The 13738-nt window shown below is 35.0% G+C and overlaps 2 protein-coding genes across 3 annotated transcripts in view; one reads left to right on the forward strand and one right to left on the reverse strand.

Annotated features, from left to right (window-relative positions):
• tctn (tectonic) overlaps positions 1-13738 on the forward strand; it is a 367511-nt gene that overhangs the window by 177453 nt on the left and 176320 nt on the right. The gene's annotated exons all lie outside the window — the stretch shown is intronic.
• The window catches only part of LOC150101777 (uncharacterized), a 123308-nt gene that overhangs the window by 30077 nt on the left and 79493 nt on the right, over positions 1-13738 (reverse strand). The window contains exon 3 of the mRNA XM_090400688.1: positions 9943-10123. Within this exon, the coding sequence (XP_090256814.1) occupies positions 9943-10123 (181 nt within the window). The remainder of the gene's footprint in view (positions 1-9942; positions 10124-13738) is intronic.

Below are 13738 nucleotides of genomic sequence, written 5' to 3' on the forward strand. Positions count from 1 at the left end.
AACTCTTCCCATTATACCTAAAGAACAATTCTCCTGCAAGGAAAAAAATTACCTTTCGTTATGGTATTTTAAGGGACCTCACTGAAAGAAAGGTCAGATTTATTTTAATCCATTGCTTAGGACAGTGGTTTCAAACTCAAATTGCATGCGGGCCGAATGCACGATGTGAAAGCAGCTGACGGGCCGGAATTTTTTTTTTTTTAACAAAATGAGAGTGAAAAAAAATATATATATATATATATACAGGGTGTTCGGGATAAATTTGACAGTTTCGTAAGGAAAAAGAAAATCTTCTTTGTATCTATTAAATTTAATGAATTGACAAAAAAACATTACAGGCAGAGTTAATTACAATACTATCAACAAGATTTACTCAAAATAACCACCATTAGCATCGATCACAGCTTCAATTCTGCTTCGGAACCTCGAACAAGCTGATGCTACAGTCTCCCTGGGAAGGGCCGCAAAAACTGTTTTAATTTTATCCATTAACTGGGCTTTTGTATTACTGGAAGTGCGATTGGTGTCTTTTTCAACTGCGCCCCATACAAAATAATCCATGGGGTTAAGGTCTGGGGAGTTTGGAGGCCAAACATTTGGACTGGTGAAGTCGTAGAAATTTTCAGACAACCATTTTTGACTTTTCCCAGAGGTGTGGCAAGGGGCCGAATCCTGCTGCCATACATACGGCCTACCATTGGCTACCCTTGTTATCCAGGGCTTGACTACAGTTAGCAACTCCACGAACAAAGCCCGAATTCCAATGCCAGGGTTCTTCAACACCTGTTCCTGCAGATTTGCGAGGAATTCTGCTGTACGAACGCAATCAGATCGTCTGCTAGGGATCTTTCTTCTTGCTACATCCTCGTAGTCACCATTGCAAGTCTCTAGTTCATGCCTGATTGTTTTTACTGTATTCAGGGAGCATTGGGCAGCAGTCGTAATATCCTTATTTTGATGGCGGGCACGAATCATCATGATACAAGTTATTCTCTTCCATGATTCAGGTGGGTTCCAGCTATCCATCCTTTCTGACATCTTGTATATGAATGAAGAAGGGTCCAAACTTTTAAATGAAGAGAAGTGTGTGTTAATACATGTAACTTACGGAAAAATATAATTAATTATAAATATGTCAAATTTATCCCGAACACCCTGTATATATATTGAACCGTACTTACACCTAATGTATGGATACCACTCCTTTATAACCTTTATAATTATGAAACCCTTTTATAACCTTTATAACTTGAGAATAAATAATGACAACTATTCTATTTCTTTTATTTATTAAATTTTTCTTCGACACATACAGAAAAAATACATGTTTGTATGTAAATAATTATAAACTTCTTTATTTCTTACTGCAACTTGACACTTGATGGCGTTTCGATTCTGATAAAGTTCGTAGTCTTGGAGAAAAATTACTAGAAAATATCTTCATCACGGATTGTAGATGCTCATCGGTCAATCGGGTTCTTTTCTTAGACTTATTCATTTTCAACCGCGAAAAAAACTGTTCACATATAAATGTACTCCCAAACAAAGCGATTATTCTTATTGCAAAAATTCGTAACTGAGGGTATTTATCTTTTCACAAGTACGAATAAAAGTTAATCGAATCTGTATCTTCAAATCTTTGAATAAGATTTATATCACACTGTAAATTAATTAGCTCCATTTGTAGATTTTCTGGTGCATTATTCACGTTCGTTTTTAATGGTAATGAAAATAATGTAAAATCGGACTCCAAATCATTAAAATCTTTAAATCTTTCTTCAAATTCTTTTCGTAATAATGCTATTTTTCTTGCATATTCTTGAGATTTTTCATTTAAAATAATAGGACAGGATTTAAGATGTAGGAAATGTACGAATTTTTTTGATTCCAGTTGTGTTTCCCATAATTGCAATTTAACTTTAAAAGCTTTCATACGAGCATACATGCCAGTGATAAGTTTATTCTTTCCTTGCAGCTCTTTATTGAGAATATTTAAATTGCCGGTTAAGTCAACAAGAAATGCTAAATCTGTTATCCATGTATCATTACTTAGCTCGCCGATGGTTTTATTTTTTGTGTCATGAAAATTTTGATTTCATTTATTAAATCAAAAAATCGTTTTAATACAGCTCCTCGACTTAACCACCTCACCTCGTTATAATAAATCATTTCTCCGTACTCACTTTCAATTTCTTCAAGCAATGCAACAAATTCTCGATGATTCGGAGCTCGTCCACGGATAAAGTTGACTGTTTTAGTTACTGTTTCCATAACATTATCCATCTGCAAACGTTTGGTACAAAGTGCTTCTTGATGAATAATGCAATGTATAGTGCAAAATTTATTCTGAAATTTATCTTCTTTCACTATATTTCTTAATTTTACCGCTACTCCATTTTTTTTACCAATCATAGCAGCCGCACCATCACTTACAAATCCAACCATTTTATCCCAACTTAATTTATATTTATCTATTACGGTTTTTATTTCAGAAAAAATATCCTGTGCACCAGTTTTTCCTTTCATAGGAATCATTTCCAATAATTCCTCAATTACTTCAAATTCATCAGTAACATCTCGTAGGAAAACGGCAAGTTGTGCTATATCTGTGATGTCAGTACTCTCATCAACTGCTATTGAGAATGCTGCAAAATCTATACTTTTTTCTTTTAACTGACATCGTAAATCACTAGCGATTTCGTTAATACGTTCCGCTACCGTGTTGGTTGACAAACTAATATTTTTAAATAATTGTTGTTTGTCAGGACAAAGAAGTTCAGCAGACTTAATCAAACAATCTTTAAGGAATTCGCCATCAGCAAATGGTTTTGATCGTTTTGCAATGATGTGCGCGAGAGCAAAACTTGCGTGAACTGTTGCTTCACTGGATGTATTTGGTTCAGTAAAAAAAAAATTGTCGTTGTAAGCCAGATTTCAGAAACTAACTTTTCTTCCCTCAGTTTGCCTTCCAACATTTCAAATTTTTCTTCATGATTCATTTCGTAATGGCGACGTAAATTGTATTCTTTTGGAACTGATATTCCCTTATTACAAATAAAACATACAATTTTATTGCGCACAAAAGTACATAATTTCCCATTTATCTTGAAAAACACGTTGTCCACTTTTCTTTTACTCTTTGTTAAAGAGTAAAAGAAAAGTGGACAAAGTTTAATCTCTTAATTAAAATCACTATTATAATTTTATTTATAACTTTTAAATCAACAACATGAATTTTCGTATGAAAGCAACACTCAAAAGTTATGCACAGTTCTAAATGATAGGTATTGATATAATGTGGATCTAATAACAAGCACAAATAAACAGGTTTTATAAGCCGTACATTAGTTTGTCTCCATCTATATTGCAATATGAACTGTGCACCTGTGCATCGGAAACACCAGAATACTGAAGCGCCACCATCTGTCGGCTGGCGAACTAAATTTACTGATTGTAAATTGTAGATATGGACTGAGCTTATGCGCACATAAGCTCAGTTCATATCTCTATGTTTCTAAAACCATAAGCATCGTATTTACAACAAATACATAATTGAAATGTATTCGTGGGCCAGATGCGGCCCGCGGGTCGCCAGTTTGAGACCACTGGCTTAGAATATTATGTGGATTTTATGTTTGGTTTTACTTTCTCTCTCTCTCTCTCTCTCTCTCTCTCTCTCTCTCTCTCTCTCTATATATATATATATATATATATATATATATATATATATTAAAGATACCAAGCAATTTTATAAGCTAGGTTTTAATCCTTTTCCCAAATGAGCAATCAGACAACTATGTCAAGTTTGCACCTGTACGTAGTGCAAGACTGAGGCAACTCTTGCAAGTAGTACAAGAAGACACTGAGGCAACTCGTGGTAAAGGTGGAGTAAGCGGAGCTTACTCCACCTTTTAAGCGATTACTTTCCTTAGTATTTTTTCACTAATGCACAACACATTCTCTTGCGGAGATGTGTGATGCTATGCATTAAAGGCAGAGGTCACTATCCAGCCCGGATTCGACCTTTACTGAGGTCTCGTCAGTGGGAACCAGACCTGAAATACCAAGCAATTTTATAAGCTAGGTTTTAATCCTTTTTCCCAAGTATACTTGTCTGTTTGCTTACTTGGGAAAAAGGATTAAAACCTAGCTTATAAAATTGCTTGGTATCTTTAACATACTATATATCCAAGGTAAAAACGTTCTACATCTTACTCCTATCCTGAGATTTTTATTTAATGAGGTCAAAGCACCTTGTGGCAACTTGTTTAGCTAAAATTCATATAAGCTCTGCATTACTTCAACCTTCTTATTTCAGGTCTGGCTCCCACTGACGAGACCTCAATAAAAGTCGAAACCGGTGCGGGTCTGGCTCTGATGATTTGAGAGGCTCTGCTTGGGGGTAGGAGTTTTTGCCTGTATCTGAGTGGGGCCACAGCTGAGATTATGGCTCTGCTTGGTGGTGGAGTGAGCCTGCCACTGAGTGGAACAACGCTGAGTTGGGCGATCTTTCGGGATCGTCTTATTTTTAGAGCTCGCTTCACCTATACAAAGATCGAAACCGGTCTGGGTAGTGACCCCTGCTTTTAATGCATAGCATCATACATCTCCGCAATGGGATGTGTTGTGCATTAGGGGAAAAATACCAAGGAAAGTAATCGGATCTTACTCCACCTTTACCACGAGTTGCCTGAGTCTTCAACTACTTGTAAGAGTTGCCTCAGTCTTGCACTACGTACTGGCGCAAACTTGACATACTTGCATGTTTGCTCACTTGGGAAAAAGGATTAAAACCTAGCTTATAAAATTGCTTGATATCTTTAACATACTATATATCCAAGGTAAAAACTTTCTACATATATGTAGAAAAGTTTTTTACCTTGGGTATATATTATGTTAAGATACCAAGCAATTTTATAAGCTATGTTTTTTAATCCTTTTTCCCAAGTAAGCAAACAGACAAGTAAGTCAAGTTTGCGGCTGCGAGTAGTGCAACACTAGACAACTCGTTGTAAAGGTGGAGTGAGCTCTGATCACTTTCCTTAGAATTTTCCCCTAATGCAAAGCCCATTTCCTTGCGGAAATGTATGATGCTATGCATTAAGGTAATGGTCACTACTCATACCGGTTTCGACTTTTATTGAGGTCTCGCCAGCGGGAGCCAGACCTAAAAAATGCCAAGGGTGAAGTAATACAGAGCTTATAAATATTTTACCTAAACAAGTTGCCATAAGGTGCTTTGACCTCATTAAATAAAAATCTTAGGATGAGAGTAATATGTAGAAACGTTTTTTACCTTGGGTATAATATATGTTAAAGATATCAAGCAATTTTATTAGCTAGGTTTTTTATATACCCAAGGTAAAAAACTTTTCTACATATTTTCTACATATGGGTAATGACCATTACCTTAATGCATAGCATCATACATCTCCGCAAGGAAATGTGCTTTGCATTAGGGGAAAATTCTAAGGAAATTGATCAGAGCTTACTCCACCTTTACAACAAGTTGCCTAGTGTTGAACTACTCGCAGCCGCAAACTTGACTTATTTGTCTGTTTGCTTACTTGGGAAAAAGGATTAAAAACCTAGCTTATAAAATTGCTTGGTATCTTTAACACACACACACACACACACACACACACACACACACACACACACACACACACACACACACACACACACACACACACACACGCATATATATATATAGATAGATAGATAAATTGCGTCCCAAACGTGTTCTTTGGGGTTGAGATCTGGGGAGCGTGCTGGCCAATCGATTCGATTAATATCCTCGCTCTTCAGAAGTATCTCCACTGCTCGTGTACGATGTGGTGTGGCATTATCATCCATAAAAATGAATTCTTTGCCTTCAGCACCTCAGAACAATGGAACAAGTTTTTCGATTATTTCGTGGTGCAATCGATTGCACCACGGACTTCAAGATTTGAAGAACTTCGAAGTTCTTCAACGAAGTTCGTGAAGAACTTCATTGCATTATCGTTCACCATAGTCCCTTTTACCAGCACTTGTAGCTAGGTGCGTTCCTCCCCACACCAAGATCCCAGCACCGCCGTGTCTGTCCCTTTCAAGAACATTCTCGCGATGGTAAGCAATACCACTTTCACGCCAGATCAAATGTCGTCTAGAATCGGAGTTTAGACTAAAACGACTCTCATCTCTAAAGAGTACAGTAACCCATTGGTGTCTTGTCCAATTTTTATGGATATAGCACCACTGAAAACGTATTCTACGATGAATTATGGATAAAGGGACGCAGACTACAGGACTTTGGGTGTATGGGCCTACTTATCGCAGAAGTCTTGCCACACTTTGTTGAGATATCCGCGTACCCGAGCTTGAATGGAGCCAACTTGCAGGCTGACCTTCCGTGGTGCGTCAATTACGTTTTGCTGTTATAACAAAAAATCTGTCTTCCTGTTCCGTGGTTTCTTTCCAAGATTCCAAACTCTCGCAATATCAGTAATTCTGCAGTCTTCAAGCTTTCCAATAATTCTTTCCCGCGTGAAATCATCTAGATGATGTCTTTGAAACATCCAGTTGCAGTTTTATTACTTCACAAAAAGAGCTTCCTTCAAACACAGTTCGCTTAGTGCAGCCTTTTATACTGTTAAGTGCTACCACATGACCCGTTGCATGCGACTCGAAAATTTGAATATGTATCCGCTTTCTACTCGAAATCGTCAGTTATACAAATTGCTACAAGCTGATTCGTCTGGATTTGCGGTGGTAATTTTCAGAAATAGTGTTCATCCTTTGGCTTTGGACATCAGTATATATATTCGACAAGAAACGAAGCTTTTTATTCTCTGCCTTATGCCTCAAGCTTTAAACTTTTTATAGTAATAAATAAATAAAAACACCCACTGTAAGACTATCTTTGAAGTTAAAATTTACTGCTCTCTCTCTCTCTCACACACACATGCACTTCACATTCTTTGACTTAGTTGTCTGCTTTTTCTCTCTCCATAAACAAGATGATGCATATCCAGGAAGTTCATACTCAGATAATTCTAGTAGTAATTCACGGTAATTATCCATGTCTTGTGATACAGAAATAAGAGTGAGACGGTATCAGTAATTGATTATCATTCTTGTTCTTCAAGTTCATTTCTAAACATTCAGAAACACTCTGGAATTTCTAGATCAGCTGACGCTTATTGAAACAATAAGTTATCTACGAATACTTGCCAGAATGTTTTTGTTATTGTTCTCGTTTTTTGTTTTTTTTAAATATATATTGTATTCTAGAGATTTTGTGAATTTTTCTCTAAAGTAAATCTGTCTGATTCAATACAGCAAGTAATGCAGCATTTCAGATAATATTTGTTGGTAAGGACGTGCAAGGTATTTTTGCCTGCCTAGTTAGTCGACTGGATAGCTTTCCTATTCTACAACCAACATGCTGTGCTTCGAATACCACGACGGCATAGATGTTTGTGAAAGTCCTCAAGTAGTAAAATGTTTTCCCCGCTCGGTGTGTAATATCACCACCCTACTAACAGAGGCCTGAAATATTTTTGAAAGATCAGGTCCCTAGAGAAGGATTATCTTAGCAGGATTTCCTTACTTCACCCACGATACTAATATATAATAGGTTTGTAGCAAATTTCGTGCGAGGGTCATATTTTAAAAAAAAAATTAAAAATCAAGCAAAAAAGCCATCCACTTAAGTTACTTTGGTACACGTTTCTAGTGTCCTATTCATTATCTGACAAAAGATGATATGCATGGAGTGTTTCTCTATGCTGTTTTCGGAATAATTTACATCACGAAATAAATTGTACCATCTACTTTAATGCTGTGCATGTCTCTAGTTATTTGATCATTTAGTGCACGAGTTTCAGAAGTGGGGATTAGAACACTTCAGATCTGGATGTAAGCCAGACTTCTTAGAGTGTATAAATAGTCCAGTTGTGTTTTATGCAGGAAATCTGTAGTCAGAAAAAAATAAAAAAATTACTAAATCAGAGGAAACTCCCACCACCACCACCGCTTTCCTATCTCATTTTCAATTTATAGCCAACAATTATTTGCTAATGTGAACTTGGAAATTTTAAAATAGATTAGATCCATGTTAATGACTTTGTTGAAGGCAAAGATAATAACTCTCTTGTTGTATAATAATAATTTCCTAGCAGAGATATCACCGTAATCTTTGTTATTTATAGAAATTATCATATTTAATATTAACTGAGGCCGAAATTCTTTCGATTACACAGAGATAGAAGAATGATACATAAGTAGCAATTTGAGATGAATGTTGTCATTAAACCTCTTTTTATTATATTTTGCATTAATTGTATGCTAAATAATGGCCAAAAAGTTAAAAAAAAAAAAACACGAGATACATTATATTTACTAAATTAACGACTCCATGATTGATAACAAAAGTGAACAAATTCTTATTTCATGTGATACGACAATAGGTGATTGAATGTTATTAAATCAACCATCACCAATATTTTTGTAGAATTAAAAATTTCAGATATTGTTATATATTTAGAATTGCATCAAGGCAGTTAAAGCTCATCAGGTGAATATGCGAAGAAGAAAAAATGCAGGAAACCAATCCTACCTCCATATGAGATTAACTCGCCCCTAACTAAAAATACTTATAAAATATCTCTAATTTCTTAGGCAGGATGCATGTCTAGATTTTCTCCACGATGAAACTTAGAACCGTCAATTTTTCGAAAAACTTGTCAAGTTATGCATCGATATTTAAATTTTTTTTTAATGAGCTGTGGACTCATTGACATTGGTCAATAATGTAGGAGTTAAGAGAAAAACTCAAAATGCTGTTTTAGAGAGAGAGAGAGAGAGAGAGAGAGAGAGGGGGGGGATTTCTTGCGAAAGGAAGGTAGACAATTTCTGCCCTGGCCTACATCTCTGCTGTTGAACACACTCTATGTGTGTGCGTCTCTCTCTTTCGCACGCACACCCACCCACAAATAAATAAATGAAAAATAAATAAAATCATAAAAGACAATGGCTCAAAAGGTTATAGATTTAAAAAATAAGGGCAGAAAAAAATGTTTAAAATAAGATAAAAAAATCTAAGAATGCATGACAAGCTAGCGGTATTACGATGTGCTGGCTTTTTCGGAGGAATCGTCATCAGATAGTAGAGAATGCGAAAAACTGATGACGATTTCTCTGAAACGGACAACACACCGTCATATCACTGACTTCTCATGCATTCTTACAGGTGTTTAGTTTTTTAATTATTTTTTCCGTTATATTTTTAAATGCATTTAGATTTAAAAATAATTTTTGACTCATTGTTTTTTTTTTAATTATTTTATTTATATTTATATATGTTTTGTTCTTGTCATTTTATCTTATTTGTTGCTTCTATATTTTTATGTTATTTCCAAGTTAATATTATTTTTCTGAATTATTCTCAAATTCGATACATCATCGTCTCTTGTTCATCAATGAAAAAACAAAATTCACGTATCTTAAAACTTCATACTACTAATATATAAAATATAATTTCATGACTACCTCGTACTTTCTACGTTAATATGTTAATATGTAGCCTACCATTTTGATATATAAGGGCAGCTGCATTTCATTTAAATAAGCTGTGCTATGTATTTTTTCGTATCTAATTTTGGAGATACAAATTTTTTTTCAGAATCTGTATCGTACAAGCTTTGTTTTGATAAGCTTACAACTAAAAATTGCATGAACAGTGTCTGTGCATTGATTTGTCAACTTCGTTTTACGTTTTCTTTAGTTCAATAGATGCCATTGATAATTATACATCGCTTCAAAATACGTCTGAACTTTAGGCCAAATACTTGTAGAAATGATGAACGACTAAATCATTAACCATGGCACCTAAATCTTTTATATGGTGTGCACTTATTTTGATTAAATTACGTCCAAAGATATATGAAAAGTACTCACTCGTTTTTCTGCAGATAGATGAACTTGAGATTAGTCCCATATGGCATAAAATCTTCTTCCAGTATCATACTGATGTTATTTCCCCTTAAGTCCAGCTGTCGAAGCTTGCTCAGGTTTCGAAGAGCCCGAGAGGGAATGTAATCCAATTGATTTTCTCCGAGTTTTAGCCATTCCAAGGAATCTAAGAAATAAAAATTGAAATTAAATTAGCAACAGTGCATTATTAGCCCCCAGCTTCTCAGGAAATTATTTCCGCTGAAAGTTTTGTATTATCCATTCTCTATCTGACAACACACAGCTATTTGGCTGGGGTGCGGAGAAGAATTTGTTTGACAGCGTAAGTGCTGAACCGATAGTTTTCGAGTATTATGGTGTTGGAATTGGATAACATTTCTAGGAGTGGGGGAGATAAAATCTTCAACGATGGACGTATGCTATTTTTTTTTTTTTTTTTGAAAACTTTATTGTTTTGCTAAGAAATAAATTCACATTTCTTTCAGAAATTTCAAGGAGGAAAATATAAAATTTATATTTTTAAGATTTATTTTCAAGTTCATTCAGTTTTTTTTTTATAGCATCACAGAATATATATATATTTTTTTGTGATTATTCAGGCTAAAAGGTTAGTTGCCATATTAAATTCATATTTGAAGTATTGGCTACTGCAAAGCACCTTAAATTTTCGTATTTAATGGAGTCGACTGCGAACTGCCGATTGTGATTTATTTTTCAAATTAGTTTATATTCAGACCATTATTAGAATCGGAAATGACAATGAACTCTTTAAGGGTGTCTGCTTTTTAGAGAATCACACATACCTTTACAGATTGCAAACCAAGAAATGTTAAAGGACATATTTTAATATACTGCTTAAATTTCATTAAAACAGCATCCACCAAAGCTGAGTATACCTCCGTATATGTCTGATCGAGAAGAAAATTGGGATGACTCTACAGATTTTTGTAAGAATTCCATATTCTGAATTTCAATAAGCGATTACGAGGCAAATACATTAACGTAATTAGTTGGAATATTATTCTCATTTAATGGTTACTATCTTAACCCTCCACCTTCTGTCCAGATTTGTTCAGTATACTATATTAGTAAACGGAGATCATGCAGCAAATCCGCATACGTGACTCGACTGTTTCCTTATTCGCAGTTCACTGGTGTTGTCTTGAAAATATTATTTCTTCTATTAGTAAATCCCATTATCTATTTAATGGGATTATCTCATTCCCATGTAAATCACCTTTTTTATTATGCTTTTTATTCTTTTTTATTCTGTTTGTTGACATATTTCCGTTCAATATTTCTAGTCAAGTTTGGAAAGTTAAATCTTCTGACGGTTGGGACAGCAGGACAGCGGATGCTTTGTTTTATTAAAATAGCATCCACCAGGAGCTGAGTATACCGTCGTATATATCACTGGCCGGTTTACCTCTTTATTATTAATTGCCTCTCCCTAACCCTGATAAATTGGCCTATCCGATGGGTAAAACCTGTGAAAAGGATTTTATAGAGTGGTTTGGAAACAGATACGTCAGCCTTAAGGCTATGCATGGATGGATGGATTATGAGAAAAAATTTGCAAAAATACTCATGGAATAAATGTATTAAATATGATGAATATGTTAATATGTAGTGAAGAAGAGAAAATAATGACTTGAACACTATACCTTTTTTTTTTGAAAAATAATTCTTTTACCATTATCTATCTGCTTTCAGCAGCAGCAAAAATCTCTAAAGGCAATTTTTTTTTCAGAAAGGGAGTTTTCCCTTGAAAAATTATTAATTCTTTATTGGATAAATCCGTCTAATTATATATATATCATTCCCACAAACCAGAAGCTCCAAAACGTCAGTTTTGGAGTTTAAAAATCGGTGCAGTGGAGCAGGGATCAGGCGAAAGTAACCTGTTGATATGTTTTTTGAACAGCTGGAAACTGTAGTCTTTGGGGAATACTTCAGAAGAAAGCTGTCACACAGAATCTGGGTAGACAGAATGAAAAGGACGCAAAAAAAAAAAAAAAAAAAACCACAGAATGAAAAGGGTGTCTGGAAGCTGTTACTCGTGTTACTATAACTTTAACAGAAATGGGAATATGATTAACCGATGAGTGACTGGATGTGATTATGCTTAATAAAAGCTGAAGATAAAAACGTTATCCTAAGAGAAAAAAAAACACACTTCTCTTAATGTCTTATCCAATATCGTTGATATTAAAATTGATTACATTTATATGCATCTCGAATGGAATAGCAGAACCTATGTTTTCGAGTGCAGTGTTTTTTGAACACATTTCCTCTACCTTTGAAGAGACCACTTTCCTGTATTTCTTAGACTACTCCTAACGGAGTAGCCTAGTTTAATGCGAGTCCATTACACGCCTCGATGTTGATGACTGACAATCTCCGTAACTCAGTCGCCATGGACGACGTCCTTTGGTTGGAAACTGCATGTTCGAATCCTATCTAAGATGTGAAAGACATCTTGAGCGATTTTCAGCTGATGGTAAGTTAGCCAGTCTCATAAAGGTCGAGGAGTTTTTATCTCTGCAAACAGATGACAGACGAACCAGAACACAAGGCGTTTACAAACAAAAATTGCATAAAGTCGAATGGATGACATAACGTTCGCCGAGGGGTGGTTGGAAAAGACCTGGATTGGATTCTCTTCTTTGACGTCATTAACATTTCTCTGAAATAGAAGAGTTTTCTGAAATGAGTAAGTCGGCATATGTAGGTGGAATGGTTTTTCCCTCTCGGATGTTGGGCTTTTTTAACTTACAGACAGAGAACCATTTCGATGTACCCGATGTTCATGAAGCGTGAATGTCATGAATTGTTATTGCTATCTGGAATTATGGCCGAAACAGGCACTGTCTCATACTGGCTAAGATCTATTTACTGTACCTTCAAATACCGCTCATTCAATTCCACTTGACTATGAAGAATTTAACGTTTCGGGATACATACAAACGAAACCTTTATTTAAATTTCTAATTATGGGCTATATAATAATTTCCAGAATGATAACTTGATTAGTCAAGTGGTTAATTATTTTCATTGAAAAAATTGCATAAAATATTCATCATCGCGTGCAGTTCATTATTGAATAGTTTTTAAAACCTACTTAAACACGATGTATTATTCTTATTTAGAAAATGATTTTGTACGTTATCGAGTTCATCTAACAATAACGAGGCTGGTAATTCTAGCAATATTAATAATGAGGTTTAACGAGAGAGGGAGAGATAATTTTATGACAAACATGCCTGTGTAAAAGCGAATCCATGTAATGAGTCGGCTTTATCTGAATAACTTAGCACACGAAAGGTGTCGCACGGAAATAATTACTCGTTCATAATGTTATTTCATACACACCCCTATTAATGGGTGATGTGTGTATTGGTGACAGAGATTTATGCCATTCTAGATATGCACTCTTCTAAAACAGGAAGGCGTAATTTATGGTAATCCACAAATTTCCTGCGTTTAATACGAGCGATAACTACAAAAAGAAGTATTCTCTAAAGCATTGTTGACTAATGTTAATTTGACGCAAAGCAAAATACTTAAATGAACATTTCCGTGTAGAATATCGAAAGCTTTCGTAAAGCTGTGATGAGTCCTTGGAAACCTTGCCGATGTCATGTAATGATAATAACACTTTGAGCTAGGAATGGTTTGTTGATAACCGATTCTTATCGTGTTAGCAACCGTACTTCACCCATATACCGTAATGTGGATGCTGTTAAAAATTATATATTTAATATTTTTAAATTTTAAATGT

Source organism: Typopeltis vanoorti, chromosome 11 (genome assembly GCF_054136105.1).
Source record: "Typopeltis vanoorti isolate ZY-2024b chromosome 11, IOZ_Tvanoo_1.0, whole genome shotgun sequence".
In the NCBI taxonomy this organism is placed as follows: Eukaryota; Metazoa; Arthropoda; class Arachnida; order Uropygi; family Thelyphonidae; genus Typopeltis; species Typopeltis vanoorti.